This window comes from Cervus canadensis, chromosome 10 (genome assembly GCF_019320065.1).
Source record: "Cervus canadensis isolate Bull #8, Minnesota chromosome 10, ASM1932006v1, whole genome shotgun sequence".
NCBI classification, from domain to species: domain Eukaryota; kingdom Metazoa; phylum Chordata; class Mammalia; order Artiodactyla; family Cervidae; genus Cervus; species Cervus canadensis.
The window spans coordinates 72,529,940-72,553,607 of record NC_057395.1 but is presented as its reverse complement, the minus strand read 5'-3'; the positions used below and the strand labels follow the sequence as shown (position 1 = coordinate 72,553,607).

General features: G+C 42.8%; 1 protein-coding gene across 1 annotated transcript; it reads right to left on the bottom strand.

The window, feature by feature from the left end:
* Positions 1-802: 802 nt before the first annotated feature.
* Positions 803-23,397, bottom strand: LOC122448935 (trophoblast Kunitz domain protein 1). Its single transcript, XM_043480592.1, has 21 exons — positions 23,304-23,397; positions 21,005-21,088; positions 19,865-19,936; positions 18,564-18,653; positions 17,968-18,051; positions 16,808-16,879; positions 15,498-15,596; positions 14,881-14,964; positions 13,722-13,793; positions 12,419-12,517; positions 11,840-11,923; positions 10,677-10,748; positions 9,370-9,468; positions 8,810-8,893; positions 7,654-7,725; positions 6,340-6,438; positions 5,761-5,844; positions 4,440-4,511; positions 3,131-3,229; positions 1,715-1,910; positions 803-923 (listed from the first exon to the last, which is right to left on the bottom strand). Exons 1-21 carry the CDS (start codon positions 23,395-23,397, stop codon positions 803-805), a joined length of 1,932 nt encoding a protein of 643 aa, XP_043336527.1.
* Positions 23,398-23,668: the final 271 nt, after the last annotated feature.

Genomic DNA, 23,668 nt, shown 5'->3' with positions numbered 1-23,668 from the left:
CTAATACTACTACTTGCGGAGGTCTCCATGACAAACTTTACTAATGTGTGGTGAAACAGATACTGTCTATTTCCAAAGTTGCCTTCATTCTAAATCTTCCCAGAAGCAGAGCATGAAAGCATCATCAAAGTCCCTCTGCTTGGGAGAGCAAGGACCTGTCATGTTAGGGACTGCATACAGCAGGTAAGTGCCATCTCTACACCTCCATTTCCTCCCTTGATGGATTCTTAGCATGATTAATGGGAAAATGTAGGCAAAATGCTAACACAGAGTCAGGGATACTAAACAGTAGTTGACCTTTCTTTAGCTGAAGTATGACGCCTCCTCCCCACATGTGACCTCAGGGAATCAGATTTCTTAGATCAGTGGACAACTCAGTCTCATACCCATTCTCCTTCTGAGAGTCAGGAGGACAACCTGCTCCCCAGTTTGACTGAGATTAAAAGTAACAAGGAAAGGTTGTCAAGTTGATGTGTGTATCTCACAGGGTTATCTGTACTTGCAATGCTATTAGGGAGTTGATGATGGTATAATGGGTTTGCTTCCTATACCCGATAGGGCACAGTGTCTGGAAAGGGGAATGGGAGGTGCCCACTGTCTACAGAACAGTTAGGAGGACCACCATTTCCATGGACACTATTTGTTAAGGTTTGTAATTATAAACAACAGACTCCACTCCAGTCAGTTTAATTTTGAATATACATTTACTGAAATATAAACCATAGTGTTTGAAGCTAGAGAAATGAAAATTGCAACATCATTGTGTGGAAAGGGGGCTTTTTTAAACCAAACTCTTCTCTCATTACTGATGTTGGGAACTGGATGCTGGAAATTCCACCTTGGCCACGTACAAGGAGAGCAGTGATGGTGGGCAGGGGGATGACGGTGAGGATGCCTTGAGGATGGAGGTGAAAACAAAAATCCTGTGTTACACAGCAGGCTCTGCAGTTACTCTGGTCGTGAGGAGTGTGCCTTCTTTCCTTCCTTCTTTCCTCAAATAACTATAAACTGTCTCATTGGTATCAGGAACTGTGGGAAGTGCTAGGGGTAAAGGGAAGACATGCTCTCATGGTGCTGAGAACCAGCTGGTAGAGACAGAATTAGACATGTTGACCAACAGAGGAAAGGAAAGGGGCAGACTCTGTAAAGGAGGGTAGGGCTGAGAAGGACTGTGAGGAGACTGAAGAGGTTCAGATGCAGCCACAGCCCAGCCCTGCAGGGGTCCTCCTCAGACTTCAGAGTTCCTGAATCCACTCTTCGCGTGTCCTCTGCAAAAAGAAAGGAACTTGTTGAGTGCCTTCAGTGTAGCCCCAGACATGGACAATGGTCAACTTAATAGAATCCATATTTTCAAAAAAATTTGGAACCACATTCCTGAATCATGAACAAGAAGGAAGTGAATTTTCCAAGACTACGTAGGGCACCCAGAAGCACTGCAGACCTGCCCTGGAGGGTGGCTGAATCGCTGTTCCCAACTGAGAAAGGGGAGCATGTGATCAGGCTGAGATGGTCACAAAGAGGCATCAGAGGCTGACCTTCTGCCATTCTCTCCCTGAAGACCTCGCTCAGTGTGGGTTTCACAGGACACTGCAGCCTCCCCTCCTGGCAGCAGCGAGGGGGAGGACACTGTGCAGGGTGAGTGGTGTGTGGCCCCCTGAGCTCCACCTCTTTCCCCAGCCCTTCCCCTCCTCCTGTGCCCTGCCCCCTGTCTTACCATAGGGACCCTGCCTCTTGAGAGCAGGTCTTCATGCAGTCCTCTAATTTTTCGAAGTTGTTTGCATTTCCTTCACAGCCTCCATACACAAACTGCTCACAGAGGCCGGTCTGGGCATTGTAGAAGTACCTGGTCATCATGGTATTGCAGCCACCTGTTACTTTAGGCTCCAGGCAGAAGGCAGGCATAGAAGCTGCTGGAATGAAAGGGGCAATGGCCCAGTTATGAGGATGCTCATCACAGCTCCATACAAGGACAACAACGAGAACCCTCAGTTTGTTTGCCATAGAGAATGTTAAGGCTGTGGAGGAATGCAAGATTGAAAAGACCATTTGAAAACCTCCTTTCTGGGACAGAATTATGAATGTTGCTAGGGGTGACCTGATATTGTAATCATGTACAAACATATATCTTCTCATGAAGTCTTTTAAGGAAGTTTGGTATAATGCCTTTGAATAGCTGTAAGACTTCCGAGGTTGTCCAGTGGTTAAGACTTTGGCTTCCAATATTGGAGTCATAGGTTCAATCCCTTGTCAGGAAACTATACTCTCAAATGCTGTAAACACTAAGGTAGCAGGGCATAAATTCTTTATATTCATGATTGGTAACCTGTTCAAAGAATCCATGTAACATATTTCCCCTCTGCAGATGAAGAAACTGCAGATAACTTTCCCCAGGAACAGAACATGTGGGTGGTAGAGTCAGGACAAATTGCTATGATGTCACAACTCGTCTGATACAATACCTGATTCTACCAGGAATTCGGAAAATACAGTTCACTTGTAAGAGTATCTGGAGTCAGTGTCCTACGTTCATCACTTCCTTGTACCCAAGGTAACAATAGCCTCCAGTCACGGGTCAGAGTAAGCCTGGGTTTCTCCTCACACAAACCTGTGATGTCTCTACCATCAACCAATTCCCCAACACCCACTGGGCGTCCCCCATTCAATTGACATCTGATATGAAATTCAAGCAGTTAGTGCAGACCCCACAGGCTGAGCACACAGGACTGTCCTCAGTTTAGTGCCAGACACATGGTTCCCACTTACTTTTGCTTGTGACCAAGTGGATAAAATGGGGAAGTCCATGACCTCACCTCCATGTTCAATAACTGACCAAACTGAGGAAAACACTTACTTGTTGTTCTCAGATGAATATACATGAAGCATTCACAAACAGTGAAATGGAGGAGACTTGTAGGGCAAAGAGGAGGGACTGTGTGCGTGGAGCTTCCATTCCCTTGTGAGCACAGCACCCTCACAATCGTATTCACCACCCTGAAAACTCTCTGAACCTATGTGTTTATGCACTGTTGAGGTTTCAAGAAATAGGCATACTGATTGAATCATTGGTCATTGGTGACTGATCTGAATCTCTGTGTCCTTCACTCTTCCCCAAGGTGCAGAAACTACAAACCTTTATTCTCCTCATTGAGTGTTGAGTATTCAATCTTGAGTGTTTGGTATTCCTCTAGTGTATGGTTATCAAATTGTATTCCAGAAATCATCACCTGACCTATGAAAGAGAGTACATTTCAAGAGTTTTAGGAGGCCTGCTTCATGAAATAAGAAATGGATCAAACATGGACAAGATAGAAATAGTCGAAAGACAACAAGGGAAAGGGCCTGGAGACTTTTGTAAAATTGTCTCAGCCATGGTCCCACATCCTACCACACAAGGGCTCTGTTTCTGGTTTCCCTGAAGTTTCCCTGTTCCGTGGCTCAAAGTCTTTTGATTAACTTTAATAATACAGAATAAACATTATTTGATAAAGAAATATTTTTACTTGGCCAAAGCAAGTAGGTAGGTAGAGAAATTTTTTTCAGAGGAACATATTATGGTAGAAAACGGACAAATCTGGCCATGACATGTGAACAAAGTCTTTCCATTCATAACTCATCATCTATTTGAAGAACTCAGGGAATATGTTTCCCCTGTTCAGATGAGGAAAGTGCAGATGACTTGCCCCATCATACAAGCCTGTGGGTGGCCTCGTCAGGACAAGACACAGCCATATCACAACCCATTTGATACACTATTGATTGGCTAGGAACTCGAAAAAACAGAGAACTGGTGACAGCTTCCAGGTCCAGGGTCTTACTTCCTCTATTCACCCTCCCCAAGCCTTGCGTGAGCCCTCAAATCACAGGGGAGGGTGGGTCTGGGATTCTCCTGACACCAAACACATGGTTTTTCCACCAACCATCCAAATCACAGCCAAGGGGCAGAGCACTGTCAATTGACTTCTGATACCATATCTGTGGAGTTAGTGCCGATGCCACAGGTTGAGTTATCAAGATTGCCCTGACTTCAGATGCCAGCCATGTGGTCTTGCCTTATTATGCTTCTGACCAAGAGTCTGAAAATTGTACTTCCCATGACTCCAACTCCATGCTCAAAAACTCAATCAAACCAGCCACCAAACTCAGGAATTCTCTTACTCACCATCCTCACTTTAAGGTCAGGATAAAATCAGAAACAGTGAAATGGAGGAGATCTTTAGGGTACAAGAGGAGTGGAGGTGAGCGGGGCTTCCATGCTATGTTGAGCCCAGCACCCTCACCTCAGGACCATTTGCTCTCCCTTCACAAGCTCTCTGAGCCATTATTTATGGATTTTTACTGAACTTTCACTCAGTAGGCATATGTATTGAATTGTCAACCAGTGGTGACTAATCTCAGTCTCAGTGCCCTCCTATCTCCCCATAGGTGCAGAAAATTCAAACCTTTAATTGCTTTACTGATTATTTCAGTCAATCCTGTTAGTATACTGGCTCCCTTTTTGACGATCTTGGTACCTATAAGAAAAGATGTCAAAATTTTCAGGAGTATTAGACCATGAACCAGGACAAGTTTCAAATATGGAAAGTAAAATCATAGGCAAAAGTGGACAAAGGAAAAGGCTGGGAGAATTCATTAATATTGTACAAGCCTTGGTCCCAGGAGCCCAAGGAAGCAGGTAGAGAAATCTTTTCATGAATATCAGTTCAGTTCATGAATATACCCTGGTGGAAAATGAGCAAATTTGGCCACGAAATGAGAATAAGCTGTTTAGTTTTTTGATTGCTAGATTTTCAAAGAACTCATTTAGCACTGATCTACTGTTCAGATGAGGACTACAGATGACTTGCCTGAGGACACATGGCATGAGGGTGATAGAGTTTGAACAAGATACTTCCCTGTCAAAACCCACTTGATATACTCTTCCCTTCTGTCAGGAACTCTGAAAATATCGATAAATGCTGAGAGCTTCTGGGTACAGTGTCCTGCTTTCATTACTCCCCTGCCTCCAGGACTCACTTGAGCTCCTAAAGCACAGGGAGAGTGACTCTGGGTTTCCCTGACACCAATATGTGGTCTCTAGAAACAGCACGCCATTTGGAGAAGGAAACGGCAACCCACTCCAGTGTTCTTGCCTGGAGAATCCCAGGTACAGAGGAGCCCGGTGGGCTGCCATCTATGGGGTCGCACGTGCCAGACACGACTGAAGCGACTTAGCAGCAGCAGCATAAACAGCATGCCTTCCTCCAAACACCCACTGGGTGTCCAACATGGCAATTTAACTCTTGACAGCAAATCCAGGGAGTTAGTACAGATTGTGTAAGTTGCGGGCTCAGAACTGTCCTCAGTTCAGAAGCCAGTCATGTTATCCTGAGTTACTCTGGATTTGACAAAGTGTCTAAAACTGGCAAGTTCCATTACCCCACTCCATGTTCAATAACTCAGTAAATCTGATGACCATACTCAGGAATACCACTCACAATAGGGATGTCATGTTTCATGAAGGATAAATCTAAGCAGAGTAAAATGAGTGAGAGGTGCAGGGCAAAGTGGAAGTAGACGTGTGGGGAGCCTCCATGCCCTAGAGAACACAGGACCTCACATCACCGCCATGTGTTACCACACCAAACGCTCTCTGAATGCCCACATTCATGGATTCTTATTGAGGTTTCATTAAACAGGCATTATGATTGAATCATAGGCCAGTGGTTCCTTTTCTCAATCTCAGTGCTCTCTCCTCTCCCCAGAGTTGCAGAAAGTTCATACCTGTAGCCACACCATCGATGATACTTGTAACCACATCTATTACTGAACGCTTCTCAAGTCCCCTTCTATGGCTTGTCTCCACACCTATGAACAACAGTAAATTCCAACAGTTTCAGGAAGCCTGGGACATGAACCAAGTAAGGATCAGATATGCAAATAAAATAGTAGTCAACACTGGACAAGGGAAGGAAGAAATATGGATAATAAAATGATAGTCAAAAGGGGACATGGGCAAGGACATGGAAACTTTCCTAATAGTGTCTCAGCTTTGGAATCAAGAGTCATTCTATAAGGGCTCTTTGCTACATTCCCGGCAGAACATCAACCCATGTTTTTTAATTATTTTTCATGAAAGAGGAATCCTCATTATTTGACACCTAAATATTCTTTCTTGCCCAAAGTAAGAGGTTAAAGACATGTTTTTAGATTAGCACATCTTGGGGGAACATGCACAAAATTCACAATGAAATATTTATGCCCTGTTGAAGTTTCAAAAAATAGGCTTATTGATTGAATCATTGGTCATTGATCAGAATCTCAGTGCCCTTCCGTGATTCCCGAGGTGCATAATCTACAAACCTGTATTATCCTCACTGAGTGTTGAGTATTCAATGCTGAGTTTTGGCAATTCCTCTAGTGTATGGTTATTGAACTGTATTCTGGAAATCATCACCTGACCTATGAAAGAGAGGAAATTTCAAGAGTTTCAGGAGGCCTGGTCCATGAAACAGGAAAGGATCAAACATGGATAAGAAAATGACAGTCAAAAGACAACAAGGGAAAGGGCCTGGATGGAGACTTTTGTTATACTGTATGAGCCTTGCTCTCACAGGCTACCCCACGAGGGCTGTGTTTCTTGTTTCCCTGCTTTCACTTCTGTGTGGTTCAATGTCTTTTGATGGTTTTAGTAACACAGGAATAAACATTATTTGATAAAAAAATATTTTAACTTGGCCAAAGTAAGTAGGTAAGTAGAGAAATTTTTCCAGATCAACACTTTGTGGTGGAAAATGGACAAACCTGGCCATGATTCATGAACAAAGTCTTTCCATTCATAACTCTTCATCTATTTGAAGAACTCATGGAACATGTTTCCCCTGTTCAGATGAGGGAACTGCAGATGACTTGCCCCAGGATACAGGCCTGTGTGTAGCCTGGTCAGAAGTAGATACTACCATGTCACAACCCATTGGGTACACTATTGATTGGCTAGAAACTCAAAAATACAGAAAACTGGTGAGAGTTCCAGGTCCTTGGTTTCATTTTCTCTACTCACCTCTCCCCTGGCCTTACATGAGGCCTCAAATCACAGGGATGGGTGAGTCTGGGTTTTTTTCCTGACACCAAATACATGCTTTTTTCACCAAACATACAATGCCCAACAGCTAAGGGGCAGACCAAGGTCAATCGACATCTGATACCATATTTGTGGAGTTAATGCTGATGCCACAGGTTGAGATATCAAGACTGCCCTGACTTCAGATGCCAGCCATGTGGTCTGCATTATCATGATTCTGACCAAGACACTGAAAGTTGAACTTTCCATGACCCCAACTTCATGCTCAAAAACTCAATTGAACCAGCGACCAAACTATGGAAACCTCTTACTCACTCTCCTCACATTAAGGTATAGGATAAAATCAGAAACAGTGAAATGGAGGAGATCTTTAGGGCACAGGAGGAGTGGAGGTGAGCAGGGCTTCCATGCCCTCCTGAACAGAGCACCCTCACCTCAGGACCATTTGTTCCCCCCTCATAAACTCTCTGAGCCAATATTTATGGATTTTTACTGAGCTTTCACTCAACACGCATAAGCATTGAATTGTCAGCCAGTGGTTACTGATCTTAGTCTCAGTGCTCTCCTGTCTCCCCATAGGTGCAGAAAATTCAAACCTTTAATTGCTTTATTGATTATTTCAGCCAATCCTGTTAGTATACTGACTCCCTTTTTGACAATCTTGGTACCTAGGAAAGAAAAGATTTCAAAATATTCAGGAATATTGGACCATGAACCAAGGCAGGTTTCAAATATAGAAAATAAATTATAGGCAAAAGTGGACAAAGGAAAAGGCTTGGAGAATTTGCTAATATTGTACTGGACTTGGTCCCAGGAGCCCAAGGAAGCAGGTAGAGAAATCTTTTCATGAATCTATCCTGGTGGAAAATGAGCAAACTTGGTCATGAAATGAGAAAAATCGGTTTAGTTTTATTGCTGCCAAATTTTCAAAGAACTCATTTAGCACTGATCTACTGTTAAGGTGAGGACTACAGATGACTTGCCTGAGGACACATGGCATGAGGATGACAGGTTCCAACAAGATATTTCCCTGCCAAAACCCTCTTGATGTACTATCCTCTTCTGTCAGGAACTCTGAACATATCGATAAGTGCTGAGAGCTTCTTGGTGCAGTGTCCTACTTTCATTACTCCCCTGTCCCCAGGACTCACCTGAGCTCCCAAAGCTCAGGGAGAGTGAGTCTGGGTTTCCCTGACACCAAATCTGTGGTCTCTAGAAACAACATGCAATTCCTCCAAACAGCCACCGAGTGCCCAACATGGCAATTTAATTCTGACAGCAAATCCAGGGAGTTACTATAGATTGTGTAAGTTGAGGGCTCAGACTGTCCTCAGTTCAGATGCCAACCATGCTATTCCGAGGCACCCCTGATTTGACAAAGTGTTTAAAACTGGGAAGTCACATTACCCCACTCCATGTTCTATAGCCCAGTAAATCTGACGACCGTACTCAGGAAGACTATTCAGATCGGAATGTCACGTTATCAAAAAAGATATATCTGGGCACAGCGAAATGAGTGAGATGTTCAGGGCAAAGTGGAAGCTGAGGTATGAGGAGCCTCCATGCCCTAGAGAACATGGATTCCTCACATCAAGCCGTGCGTTACCACCGCAAATGCTCCCTGAATGCGCACACTCATGGATTCTTACTGAGGCTTTGTTAAATAGGCATTTTGGTTGAATCATTATCCAGTGGTGCCTGTTCTCAATCTCAGGGCCCTCTTCCCTCCCCAGATTAGCAGAAAGTTCACACCTGTAGCCACACCATCGATGATACTTGTAACCACATCTATTACTGAACGTTTCTCAAGTCCCCTTCTGTGGCTTGTTTCCACACCTATGAAAGACAGTAAATTCCAACAGTTTCAGGAAGCCTGGGACATGAACCAAGTAAGGATCAAATATGCAAATAAAATAGTAGTCAACACTGGACAAGGGAGGAAACAAATATGGATAATAAACAATAGTCAAAAGGGGACATGGGAAAGGGCCTGGAAACGTTCCTAATAATGTCTCAGCTTTGGTATCAGGAGTCATCCAAGACAGGGCAGAACATTCAACCCAAATTTTCTAATTATTTTTCATGAAAGAGGAATCTCATTATTTGACACCTAAATATTCTTTCTTGCCCAAAGTAAGAGGTTAAAGACATGTTTTTAGATTAGCACATCTTGGGGGAACATGCACAAAATTCACAATGAAATATTTATGCCCTGTTGAGATTTCAAGAAATAGGTTTATTGATTGAATCATTGGTCATTGATCAGAATCTCAGTGCCCTTCCGTGATTCCCGAGGTGCATAATCTACAAACCTGTATTATCCTCACTGAGTGTTGAGTATTCAATACTGAGTTTTGGCAATTCCTCTAGTGTATGGTTATCAAACTGTATTCTGGAAATCATCACCTGACCTATGAAAGAGAGGAAATTTCAAGAGTTTCAGGAGGCCTGGTCCATCAAACAGGAAAAGGATCAAACATGGATAAGAAAATGACAGTCAAAAGACAACAAGGGAAAGGGCCTGGAGACTTTTGTTATACTGTATCAGCCTTGCTCCCACAGGCTACCCCACAAAGGCCGTGTTTCTTATTTCCCTGCCTTGCACTCCAGCGTGGTTCAACCTCTTTTTTTTTAATTATTTTAATAATGCAGGAATAAAGATTATTTGATAAAGAAATATTTTAACATGGCCACAGCAAGTATGTAAGTAGAGAAATTTTTTCAGATCAACACTTTGTGGTGGAAAATGGACAAATCTGGCCATGATTCATGAACAAAGTCTTTCCATTCATAACTCTTCATCTATTTGAAGAACTCATGGAACATGTTTCCCCTGTTCAGATGAGGAAACTGCAGATGACTTGCCCCAGGATACAGGCCTGAGTGGCCTTGTCAGAACTAGATACTGCCATGTCACAACCCATTTAATGCACTATTGATTGGCTAGAAACTCGAAAATACAGAAAACTGGTTAGAGTTTCCAGTTCCTGGGTCTCACTTTCTCTACTCACTTCTCCCCAGGCCTCACATGAGGCTTCAAGTCACAGGGAAGGGTGAATCTGGGTTTTTTTCCTGATACCAAATACATGCTTTTTTCACCAACCATACAATGCCCAACAGCCAAGGGGCAGACCACTGTCAGTTCACATCTGATAACATATTTGTGGAGTTAGTGCCGATGCCACAGGTTGAGTTATCAAGACTGCCCTAACTTCAGATGCCAGCCATGTGGTCTCACGTTATCATGCTTCTGACCAAGAGACTGAAAGTTGAGCTTTCCATGACCCCAACTCCATGCTCAAAAACTCAATCGAACCAGCGACCAAATTAAGGAAACCTCTCCTCACATTAAGGTACAGGATAAAATCAGAAACAGTGAAATGGAGGAGATCTTTAGGGCATGAGAGGAGTGAAGATAGGCAGAATGTCCATGCCCTCCTGAGCAGAGCACCCTCACCTCAGGACCATTTGCTCCCCCCTCACAAACTCTCTGAGCCAATATTTACAGATTTTTACTGAGGTTTCACTCAATAGGCAGAAGCATTGAATTGTCAACCAGTGGTGACTGATCTCAGTCTCAGTGCCCTCCTCTCTCCCCATAGGTGCAGAAAATTCAAACCTTTAATTGCTTTATTGATAATTTCAGCCAATCCTGTTAGTATACTGGCTCCCTTTTTGACAATCTTGGTACCTAGGAAAGAAAAGATTTCAAAATATTCAGGAATATTGGACCATGAACCAGTACAAGTTACAAATATGGAAAATAAGATCATAGGCAAAAGTGGGCCAAGGAAAAGGCTTGGAGAATTTGATAATGTTGTCCTAGCCTTCATCCCAGGAGCCCAAGGAAGCAGGTAGAAAAAAACTTTTCATTAATATACCCTGGTGGAAAATGAGCAAATTTGGCCATGAAATGAGAATAAGCTGTTTAGTTTTGTGACTGCTAAATGTTTAAAGAACTCATTTAGCACTGATCTACTGTTCAGATGAGGACTATAGATGCCTTGTCTGAGGACACATGGCACGAGGGTGATAGAGTCTGAACAAGATACTTCCCTGTCAAAACCCACTTGATATACGATCCTCGTCTGTCAAAAACTCTGAAAATATCGATAAATGCTGAGAGCGTCCGGGTGCAGTGTCCTACTTTCATTACTCCCCTTTCCCCAGGACTCACCTGAGCTCCCAAAGCTCAGGAAGAGTGAGTCTGGGTTTCCCTGACACCAAATCTGTGGTGTCTCTAGAAACAACATGCAATTCCTCCAAATACCCCCTGGGTGTCTAACAAGGCAATTTAATTCTTACAGCAAATCCAGGGGGTTAGTATAGATTGCACAAGTTGAGGGCTCATAACTGTCCTCAGTTCAGATACCAGCCATGTTAACCCAAGTCACTCTTGATTTGACAAATTCTAAAAATGAGAAGTCCAATTACCCCACTCCATGTTCGATACCTCAGTAAATCTGATGATGATCTCAGGAAGACCACTAACATGGAGATGTCACGTTATCAATAAGGGTAAAGCTAGACACAGTGAAATGTTAGATGTGCAGGGCAAAGGGGAAGTGGAGGTGTGGGGAGCCTCCATGCCCTGGAGAACACAGGACCCTCACATCACGGCCATGTGTTACCACCCCAAATGCTCTCTGAATGCCCACATTCATGGATTCTTACTAAGGTTTCATTAAACAGGGATTGTGATTGAATCATAGCCCAGTGGTGCCTGTTTATCAATCTCAGTGCCCTCTCTCTCCTCTCCCCAGAATTGCAGAAAGTTCACACCTGTAGCCACACCATCGATGATACTTGTAACCACATCTATTACTGAACGCTTCTCAAGTCCCCTTCTATGGCTTGTCTCCACACCTATGAACAACAGTAAATTCCAACATTTTCAGGAAGCCTGGGACACGAACCAAGTAAGGATCAAATATGCAAATAAAATAGTAGTCAACACCGAAAAAGGGAAGGAAGAAATACGGATAATAAAACGATAGTCAAAAGGGGACATGGGAAAGGACATGGAAACTTTCCTAATAATGTCTTAGCTCTGGAATCAAGAGTCACTCTATAAGGGCTCTTTGCTACATTCCCGGCAGAACATCAACCCACATTTTTAAATTATTTTTCATGAAAGAGGAATCCTCATTATTTGACACCTAAATATTCTTTCTTGCCCAAAGTAAGAGGTTAAAGACATGTTTTTAGATTAGCACATCTTGGGGGAACATGCACAAAATTCACAATGAAATATTTATGCCCTGTTGAGGTTTCAAGAAATAGGCTTATTGATTGAATCATTGGTCATTGATCAGAATCTTAGTGCCATTCCCTCTTTCCTGAGATGCAGAAAATACAAACCCGTATTATCCTCACTGAGTGTTGAGTATTCAATATTGAGTTTTGGCAATTCCTCTAGTGTATGATTATCAAATTGTATTCTGGAAATCATCACCTGACCTATGAAAGAGAATAAATTTCAAGAGTTTCAGGAGGCCTGGTTCATGAAACAGGAAAAGGATCAAACATGAATAAGAAAATGACAGTCAAAAGACAACAAGGGAAAGGGCCTGGAGACTTTCCTTAAACTGTATCAGCCTTGCTCCCACAGGCTACCCCACAAGGGTTGTGTTTCTTGTTCCCCTCTTTGCACTTCTGCGTGGTTCTACATCTTTTGATTATTTTAGTAATACAAGAATAAACATTATTTGATAAATAAATATTTTCACTTGGGCAAAGGAAAAAGGTAAGTACAGAAATATTCTCAGATTAACACATTGTGGTGGAAAATGGACAAATCTCATCATGACAGGTGAATAGAGTCTTTCTACTCAAGACGCATCATCTATTCCAAGAACTCATGGAACATGTTTCCCCTGTTCAGATGAGGAAACTGCAGATGACTTGCCCCCACATACAAGCCTGTGTTTGGCCTGGTCAGTACTAGATACTGCCATGTCACAACCCATTTGATACACTATTGATTGGCTAGGAACTCAAAAATACAGAAAACTGGTGAGAGTTTCCAGGTCCTGGATCTCATTTTCTCTACTCACCTCTCCCCAGGCCTCACGTGAGGCCTCAAATCACAGGGATGGGAGAATCTGGGTTTTTCCTGACATCAAATACATGGATTTTCACCAACCATCCAATGCCCAACAGCCAAGGGGCAGACCGCTGTCAATTGACATCTGAGACCATATCTGTGGAGTTAGTGCCGATGCCACAGGTTGAGTTATCAAGACTGCCCTGACTTCAGATGCCAGCCATGTGGTCTTGCGTTACCATGCTTCTGATCAAGAGACTGGAAGTTGAACTTTCCATAACCCCAACTTCATGCTCAAACATTCAATCGAACCAGCAACCAAACTCAGGAGACCTCTTACTCACTGTCCTCACATGACGGTACAGGATAAAATCAGAAACAGTGAAATGGAGGATCTTTAGGGCACGGGAGGAGTGGAGGAAGGTGGAGCGTCCATGCCCTCCTGAGCAGAGCACCCTCACCTCAGGACCATTTGTTCCCCCCTCATAAACTCTCTGAGCCAATATTTATGGATTTTTACAGAGTTTTCACTCAATAGGCATAAGCATTCACTCAATAGGCATACTGATCTCAGTCTCAGTGCCCTCCTCTCTCCCCATAGGTACAGAAAATTCAAACCTTTAATTGCTTTATTGATTATTTCAGCCAATCCTGTTAGTATACTGACTCCCTTTTTGACAATCTTGGTACCTAGGAAAGAAAAGATTTCAAAATTTTCAGGAATATTCGACAATGAACCAGGACTAGTTTCAAATATAGAAAATAAAACAACAGGCAAAAGTGGACAAAAGAAAAAACCTGGAAAGTTTGCTAATATTATAACAGCCTTGGTCCCAAGAGCCCAAGGAAGCAAGTAGAGAAATCTTTTCATGATTATACCCTGGTGGAAAATGACCAAACTTTGCCATGAAATGAGATTAAACTGTTTAGTTTTATGATTGCTAAATTTTCAAAGAACTCATTTAGCACTTCTCTACGGTTCAGATGAGGACTATAGATGACTTGCCTGAGGACACATAGCATGAGGGTGACAGGTTCCAAACAGGATATTTCCTGTCAAAACCTTCTTGATATACTATCCTCTTCTGTCAGGAACTCTGAAAATATCAATAACTGCTGAGAGCTTCTGGGTGCAGTGTCCTACTTTCATTACTCCCCTGTCCCCAGGACTCACCTGAGCTCCCAAAGTTCAGGGAGATTGAGTCTGGGTTTCCCTGACACCAAATCTGTGGTGTCTCTAGAAACAACATGCAATTCCTCCAAACACCCACTGAGTGCCCAACAAGGCAATTTAACTCTGACAGCAAATCCAGGGAGTTAGTATAGATTATGTAAGTTGAGGGCTCACAACTGTCCTCAGTTCAGACGCAAGCCATGTTATCCCGAGTCACTTCTGATTTGGCAAAGTGTCTAAAACTGGGAAGTTCCATTACCCCACTTCATGTTCAATAACTCAGTGAATCTGATGACCATACTCAGGAAGACCACTCCCATATGGACGTCATGTTTTCATGAAGGATAAATCTAGGCACAGCAAAATTAGTGAGACTGCAGGGCAAAGTGGAAGTGGAGGTGTGGGGAATCCTCCATGCCCTAGAGAACACAGGACCCTCACATCACCGCTTTTGTTACCATCCCAAACGCTCCCTGAATGCCCACATTCATGGATTCTTATTGAGGTTTCATTAAAGAGGCATTTGATTGAATCATAGGCCAGTGGTGCCTGTTCTCAATCTCAGTGCCCTCTTCCCTCCCCAGAGCTGCAGAAAGTTCTCACCTGTAGCCACACCGTCGATGATACTTGTAACCACATCTATTACTGAACGTTTTTCAAGTCCCCTTCTATGGCTTGTCTCCACACCTATGAAAGACAGTAAATTCCAACAGTTTCAGGAAGCCTGGGACATGAACCAAGTAAGGATCAAATGTGCAAATAAAATAGTAGCCAACACTGGACAAGGGAAGGGACAAATATGTATAATAAATAATAGTCAAAAGAGGACATGGGAAAGGGCCTGGAAACATTCCTAATAATGTCTTAGCTTTGGTATCAGGAGTCATCCTACACAGGACTCTTTCTTACATTCCCTGCAGAACATTTAACCCACATTTTTCTAATTACTTTTCATGAAAGAGGAATCCTCCTTATTTGACATCTAAATATTCTTTCTTACCCAAAGTGAGAGGTTAAAGGCATGTTTTTACTTTATTTTTTATTTATTTATTTTAAGACATGTTTTTAGATTAACACATCTTGGCAGACATGCACAAAATTCACCATGAAATATTTAAGCAATGTTGAGGTTTCAAGAAATAGGCTTATTGATTGAATGAATGGTCATTGATCAGATCTCAGTGACCTTCCCTCTTTCCCAAGGTACAGAAACTACAAACCTGTATTATCCTCACTGATTGTTGAGTATTCAATACTGAGTTTTGGCAATTCCTCCAGTGTATGGTTATCGAATTGTATTCTGGAAATCATCACCTGACCTATGAAAGAGAGTAAATTTGAAGAGTTTCAGGAGGCCTGATCCATGAAACAGGAAAAGGATCAAACATGGATAAGATAATAGCAGTCAAAATACAACAAGGGAAAGGGCCTGGAGACTTTCGTTATACTGTGTCAGCCTTGCTCCCACAGGCTACCCCACAAGGGCTAGCCTTTCTTGTTTCTCTGCTTTGTGCCCCTGCATGGTTTAATCTCTTTTTATTATTTTAGTAATACAGGAATAAACAATATATGATAAATAAATATTTTAACTTGGCCAAAGCAAGTAGGTACGTAGAGAAATTTTTTCAGATCAACACATTGTGGTGGAAAATGGACAAATCTGGTTGTGACACGTGAATAAAGCCTTTCCATTCATAACCGTTCTTCTATTCGAAGAACTCATGGAACATGTTTCCCTGTTCTAATGGGGAAACTGCAGATGACTTGCCCCAGGATACAGACCTGTGTGTCCTGGTCAGGACTAGATACTGCCATGTCACAACACATTTGATACACTATTGATTGTCTAGGAACTCGAAAATAAAGAAAACTGGTGAGAGTTTCCAGTTCCTGGGTCTCACTTTCTCTTCTCACCTCTCCCCACGCCTCACGTGAGCCCTCAAATCACAGGGGAGGGTGAGTCTGGATTTTTTCCTGATAGCAAATGCCTGGTTTTTCCAACAACTATCCAATGCCCAACAGCCAAGGGGCAGACCACTGAAAAATGACATCTGATACCATATCTGTGGAGTTAGTGCCGATGCCACAGGTTGAGTTATCAAGATTGTCCTGACTTCAGATGCCAGCCATGTGGTCTAGTGTTTCATGCTTCTGACCAAGAGACTGAAAGTTGAGCTTTCCATGACCCCAACTCCATGCTCAAATACTCAATCAAACCAACTGCCAAACCCAGGAAACCTCTTACTCACTGTCCTCACATTAAGGTACAGGATAAAATCAGAAACAGTGAAATGGAGGAGATCTTTAGGACACGGGAGGAGTGGAGGTGAGTGAGGCTTCCATGCCCTCCTGAGCAAAACACGCTCACCTCAGGACCATTTGCTCCCCCCTCACAAGCTCTCTGAGCCAATATTTATGGATTTTTACTGAGGTTTCACTCAATAGGCATAAGTATTGAATTGTCAGCTAGAGGTGACTGATCTCTGTCTCAGTGCCCTCCTCTCTCCCCATAGGTGCAGAAAGTTCAAACCTTTAATAGCTCTATTGATTATTTCAGCCAATCCTGTTAGTATACTGGCTCCCTTTTTGACAATCTTGGTACCTATGAAAGAAAAGATTTCAAAATATTCAGAAATATTGGACCATGAACCAGGACAAGTTTCAAATATGAAAAATAAAATCATAGGCAAAAGTGGACAAAAAAAAAAAAGACATGGAGAATTTGCTATTATTAAAACAGCCTTGGTCCCAAGAGCCCAAGGAAACAAGTAGAGAAATTTTTTCATGAATATACCCTGGTGGAAAATGACCAAACTTTGCCATGAAATGAGAATAAGCTGTTTAGTTTTATGACTGGTAAACATTCACGGAACTCATTTAGCACTTCTTTACTGTTCAGATGAGGTCTATAGATGACTAGCCTGAGGTCATATAGCATGAGGGTGATATGGACCGAACAAGATACTTCCCTGTCAAAACCCACTGGATATGCTATCCTCTTCTGCCAGGAACTCTGAACATATCTATAAATGCTGAGAGCTTCTGAGTGCAGTGTCCTACTTTCATTAGTCCCCTGTCCCCAGGACTCACCTGAGCTCCCAAAGCACAGGGAGAGTGAGCCTGGGTTTCCCTGACACCAAATCAGTGGTGTCTCTTGAAACAACATGCAATTCCTCCAAACACCCACTGGGTGTCTAACAGGGCAATTTAATTCTGAGAGCAAATCCAGGGAGTTAGTATAGATTATGTAAATTGAGGGTTCAGAACTGTCCTCAGTTCAGATGCCAGCTATGTTATCCCGAGTCACTCCTGATTTTCAAAGTGTCTATAACTGGGAAGTTCCATTACCCCACTCCTTGTTCAGTAACTCAGTAAATGATGACCATACTCAGTAAGACCACTCACATAGGGATATCATGTTATCATAAAGTATAAATCTAGACACAGCAAAATGAGTTAAAAATGCAGGGCAAAGTGGAAGTGGAGGGTGGGGATCCTCCACGCCCTAGAAAACATAGGACCCTCACATCACCTATGTATGTTACCACCCGAAACGCTCTCTGAATCACATATTTAGGGATTCTTATTGAGGTTTCACTAAACAGGCATTTTCATTGAATCATTGGCCAGTGGTGCCTGTTCTCAATTTCAGTGCCCTCTTTCCTCCCCAGAGTAGCAGAAAGTTCACACCTGTAGCCACACCATCGATGATACTTGTAACCACATCTATTACTGAACGCTTCTCAGGTCCCCTTCTATGGCTTGTCTCCACACCTATGAAAGACAGTAAATTCCAACAGTTTCAGGAAGCCTGGGACATGAACCAAGTAAGGATAAAATATGCAAATAAAATAGTAGTCAACACTGGACAAGGGAGGGAACAAATATGGTCAAGAAATACTAGTCACAAGAGGACATCGGAAAGGGCCAGGAAACTTCCCTAATAATGTCTCAGTTTTGATATCAGGAGTCATCCTACACAGGGCTCTTTCTTACATTCCCTTGAGAACATTCATCACGGGTTTTTCTAATTATTTTTCATGAAAGAAGAATAGTCATTACTTGACACCTAAATATTCTTTCCTGCCTAAAGTAAATAGTTAAAAAATTATTTAGATTAACACATCTTGGAGGAACATGCACAAAGTTTACCATGAAATATTTATGTACTGTGAGGTGCATAAATAGGTGCATAAATCAAGAAATAGGCTTATTGATTGAATCATTGGTCATTGATCAGAATCTCAGTGCCCTTCCGTCTTCCCCAAGGTGCAAAAACTACAAACCTTTATTCTCAGTGAGTGTTGAGTATTCAACGTTGAGTGTTGGCTCTAGTGTATGGTTATCGAATTGTATTCTGGAAATCATCACCTGACCTATGAAAGAGAGTAAATTTGAAGAGATTCAGGAGGCCTGGTCCATGAAACAGGAAAAGGATCAAACATGGATAAGATAATGATAGTGAAAAGACAACAAGGGAAAGGGCCTGGAGACTTTCGTTATATTGTCTCAGCCTTGCTCCCACAGAATATGCCACAAGGACCATGTTTCTTGCTTTCCCTGCAATTGTCCTCCTCTGTGGTTGGATATCTTTGGATTACTCTCAATAATATAGGAATAAATATTATTTGATAAAGAAATATTTTTACTTGGCCAAAGCATGCAGGTAGAGAATTTTTTTCAGATCAACACTTTGTGGTAGAAAATGGACAAATCTGGTCCTGAGACATGAGTAAAGTCTTTCTGTTCATAACTCATCATCTGTTCTAAGAACTCATGTACATGTTTCCCCTGCTCAGATGAGGAAACTGCAGATGACTTGCACCAGGACACAATCATGTGGGTGGACTGGTCAGGATATGGTATTCTCATGTTACATTCCATTTGATACACTATTGATTGGCTAGGAACTTAACAATACAGAGAATTGGTGACATTTTCCCGGTCCAGGTGCTTACTTTCACTACTCACGTCTCCCCAAGCCTCACCTGAGACCACAAATCAAAGGAGAGGGTGAGTCTGCATTTTCTCTTAATGCCAAATACATTTTTTCTACCAACCATCCAATTCCCAACACTCAACAGGCCACGCACTGTCCATTCAGTTCTGATACCATATCTGTGGAGTTAGTGCCAACGCCATAGGTTCAGGTATCAAGACTGTCCTGACTTCAGATGCCAGCCATGTGTTCTCGCATTATCATGCTTCTGACTAAGTGACCAAAACTCGAAATTTCCATTTCTTCACCTCCATGCTCAAAAACTCAATGGAACAAGCGATCAATTTCAGGAAAACTCTTAATCACTGTTCTCAAATTAATGTCCAGGAAAAAACTCAGAAACAGTGAAAAGGAGGAGATCTCTAGGGCATGGAAGGAGTGGAGGAAGGCGGAGCGTCCATGCCCTCCTGAGCAGAGCACCCTCACCTCAGGACCATTTGTTCCCCCCTCATAACCTCTCTGAACCAATATTAATGGGTTTTTATTGAGGTTTCACTCAATAGGCATAACTATTGTATTGCCAGCCAGAGGTGACTGATCTCCATCTCAATGCCCTCCTCCCTCCCCAGAGGTGCAGGAAGTTCAAACCTTTAATTGCTCTATTGATTATTTCAGCCAATCCTGTGAGTATACTGGCTCCCTTTTCGACAATCTTGGTACCTATGAAAGAAAAGATTTCAAATTTTCAGGAATATTGAACCATGAACCCGGACAAGTTTCAAATATGGAAAATAAAATCATAGGCAAAAGTGGACAAAGGAAAAGGCCAGGAGAATTTTAATATTGTGCCAGTCTTGGTCCCAAGGGAGCAGATAGAGAAATCTTTTCATGAATATACTCTGGCGGAAAATGACCAAACTTGGTCGTGAAATGTGAAAAGCTGTTTAGTTTTATGACTGGTAATGTTAAAAGAACTCATTTACCACTTATCTGCTGTTTAGATGAGGACTATAGATGGCCTGACTGAGACATCATGAGGGTGATAGAGTCTGAACAAGATACTTCCCTGTCACAGCACTTGATGTACTATCTTCTTCTGCCTGGAACTCTGAAAATGCCGATTAATGCTGAGTGCTTCTAGGTGCAGTGACCTACTCTCATTACTCCCCTGTCCCCAGGACTCACCTGAGCTCCCAAAGAACAGGAAGACTGAGTCTGGGTTTCCCTGACACCAAGTCTGTGGTGTCTCTAGAAACAACATGCAATTCCGCCAAACACCCACTGAGTGTCCAACAAGGCAATTTAACTCTGACAGCAAATCCAGGGAGTTAGTATAGATAATGTAAGTTGAGGGTTCAAAACTGTCCTCAGTTCAGATGCCAGCCATGTTATCCCAAGTCACTCCTGATTTGACAAAGTGTCTAAAAGTGGGAAGTTCCATTACCCCACTTCATGTTCAATAACACAGTAAAACTGATGACCATACTCAGTAAGGCCACTCACATAGGGATATCACATTATCATAAAGGATAAATCTAGGCACAGCGAAATGAGTGAGATGTGCAGGGCAAAGTGGAAGTGGAGGTGTGGGGATCCTCCACGCCCTAGAAAACATAGGACCCTCACTTCACATCATGTATTACCACCCCAAATGCTCCCTGAAATACATATTTATGGATTCTTATTGAGGTTTCATTAAATAGGCATTGTGATTGAATCATTGGCCAGTGGTGCCTGTTCTCAATCTCAGTGCCCTCTTCCCTCCCCAGAGCTACAGAAAGTTCTCACCTGTAGCCACACCGTCGATGATGCTTGTAACCACATCTATTACTGAACGCTTCTCAGGTCCCCTTCCATGGCTTGTCTCCACACCTATGAACGACAGTAAATTCCAACATTTTCAGGAAGCCTGGGACATGAACCAAGTAAGGATCAAATATGCAAATAAAATAGTAGTCAACACTGGACAAGGCAAAGAACAAATGTGGATAATAAATAATAGTCAAAAGGGGACATGGGCAAGGGCCTGGACACTTTCATAATATTCTCTCAGCCTTGGTCCCAGTGCTCAACCTACACAGGTCTTTTTCTTACATTCCCTGCAGCACATTTATTCCAGGTCTTTCTGATTATTTTTCATGATAGAAGAACACTCACTATTTGACATGTTAATATTCTTTCTTGCCCAAAAGAAGTAGTAAAGGAAATTTTTTCAGATTTATTTTAGATTAACACATATTGGTGTAAAATGCAGGAAATTCAGCATGAAATGTGATTCACTTCCTCATATATATGAATGGTAATCTGTTAAAAAACCCATGTAACATGTATCCCCTGTTCTGATGAGAAAATTGCAGATGACTTGTTCCAGGGGTCATAGGGCCAGGACAAGATACTAGCATGTTACAATCCATTTGATACACTCCCTGATTCTCCCAAGAACTCTGAAAATACAGACAACTGAGATCAGTTTCTGGTTGCAATGTGTACTTTCATTGCTCTCCCTTTTTGGAGCATCACCTGAGCCCCAAATCACAGGGGAGAGTGGTCCTGGGTTTTTGTCTGACACCAAATATGTGGTGTCTCTACCAACAGCACCCAATTCCCCAGACACCCACTGGGTGTGCAACAAGTCCTCAATGGAGCTACTGCAGATTCTGCAGGTTGAGGGCTCAAGACTATTCAGTTCAGATGGCAGCCATGAGGTCCTGAGTCAATCAGCCTTGTGACCAAATAAGTAAAAGGGGGGATTGTGGGTCCATGACCCCATCTTCAAATTCAACAACTCAATAGAACTGGGGGCTGAACTTTGGAAACCATTGGTTACATTCCCAAAATAGAACTGAAGGCAGAAAAATGGAAGAGATGTGCAGGCAAAGAAGGAGGGAGGTGTGCCCAGCCTCTGTGCCCTAGTGAGCACAGCGCCCTCACAACAGCTTCCTGTATTCACCAACCCACAAGCTCTCTGAGCCCAGTTCTTATGTATTTCTTCCTAGGGTTCACTAAACAGGCATATTGGTTGTATTATAAGCCACTGGTGATTGATCTCACTTTCAGTTCCCTCCCTTCTCCTCAGAGGTGCTGGAATGACAGTTGTTGAAAATTGTAAACAGTAAAGACATGCTTGTGATTTTTGGATATCAACCACATCTTGAGGTTACCTTGAGTTGCCTCTTCTGACTCATCTCATAACATCTAACGGCAGGAAACCCCAACAGTTTTAGGAGATCTAGGCGATTAACTAAGAGACGGTACAAATTTGAAGCTTTCTATTACTATGTAGGGGTTTCCTGGTGGCTCAGCTGGTAAAGAAACCGCCTGCAATGCTCCTGCATTGCAGATTCAATATCTGTGTTGGGAAGATCCCTGGAGAAGGTAAAGGGATCCCATACCAGGATTCCAGCCTGGAGAATTCCATGGACTATACAGTTCATGGAGTCGCAAATAGCTGTACCCAACTGAGCAACTTTCACTTTATTTACTTTTATTACTACACTACAGTTAGGTTCAGGGACATGGCAGAGAACAGGAATAGAGAGTCTCCAAAATGGGGACCCTGATCTGGTAGAGTTATATATATATATATATATATATATATATATATATATATATATAATAAAATTGTAATATATATCTTCATGAGAGTCAAGATATCAGTGGAGTTAAACCTTTGCAACTTAAGTCTTCCCTGATGGTCCAGTAGATAAGAATGCACATGCTACTGCAGGGGACATGGGTTCTTTCCCAGAACCCATGGGGAAGATTCCACATGCCTTGCAGGAACTAAGAAGGTGAACTGCAACTTATGAGCCCAATTCCTAGAGCCCTTGCCCTGCAACAAAGGAGCCACTTCCAGAAGAGGCCCACACACCACACCAGAGAGTAGACTGCAGAACTAGAGAATACCCTTCCATAGGGAGGAAGACCAATGCTTTCAAAACCAAAGAAACAGACAGTAATCCTGACCAACATGACAGGAGAAATCCAGAGATGCTTGGCAATACCCACTCCTCACCTGCCCCGCCCCCTTCCATGGACTTCTATCATTTTCCCAGAAGCTGTAGAAGAGAGGTGAGGCTGGACCTACCTTCATCCTGGATATGGTGTATATTCAGCGGGGTGCTGTCCACCAGGATAACCAGGAGGAAGAGAAGGGCTGCGGAGAGGCAGAGCCGTCTCATCTTGGTGGCCTTGCAGGAGGGCTCCTGAGGGTGCTGGGGATGCACTGAGCTTTAATATCCTGGCTGAGGGGTGGGATCAGGTGATGGGGAGGGGAGTGGGCAAGGGGAGGAGCTGGGTCAGTCCTGTTTATTGCATAATCTGCCTACCTAACCATGCCTCCTGCTTCTGTCTGCAGGGCTCAAATGCCCAGTAACACCACTTCTCACTTCATGCCTGTGGGTCTCATGTAAACACAGATTGTGATCAGAGAGATGCAGTGTGTCCTATATG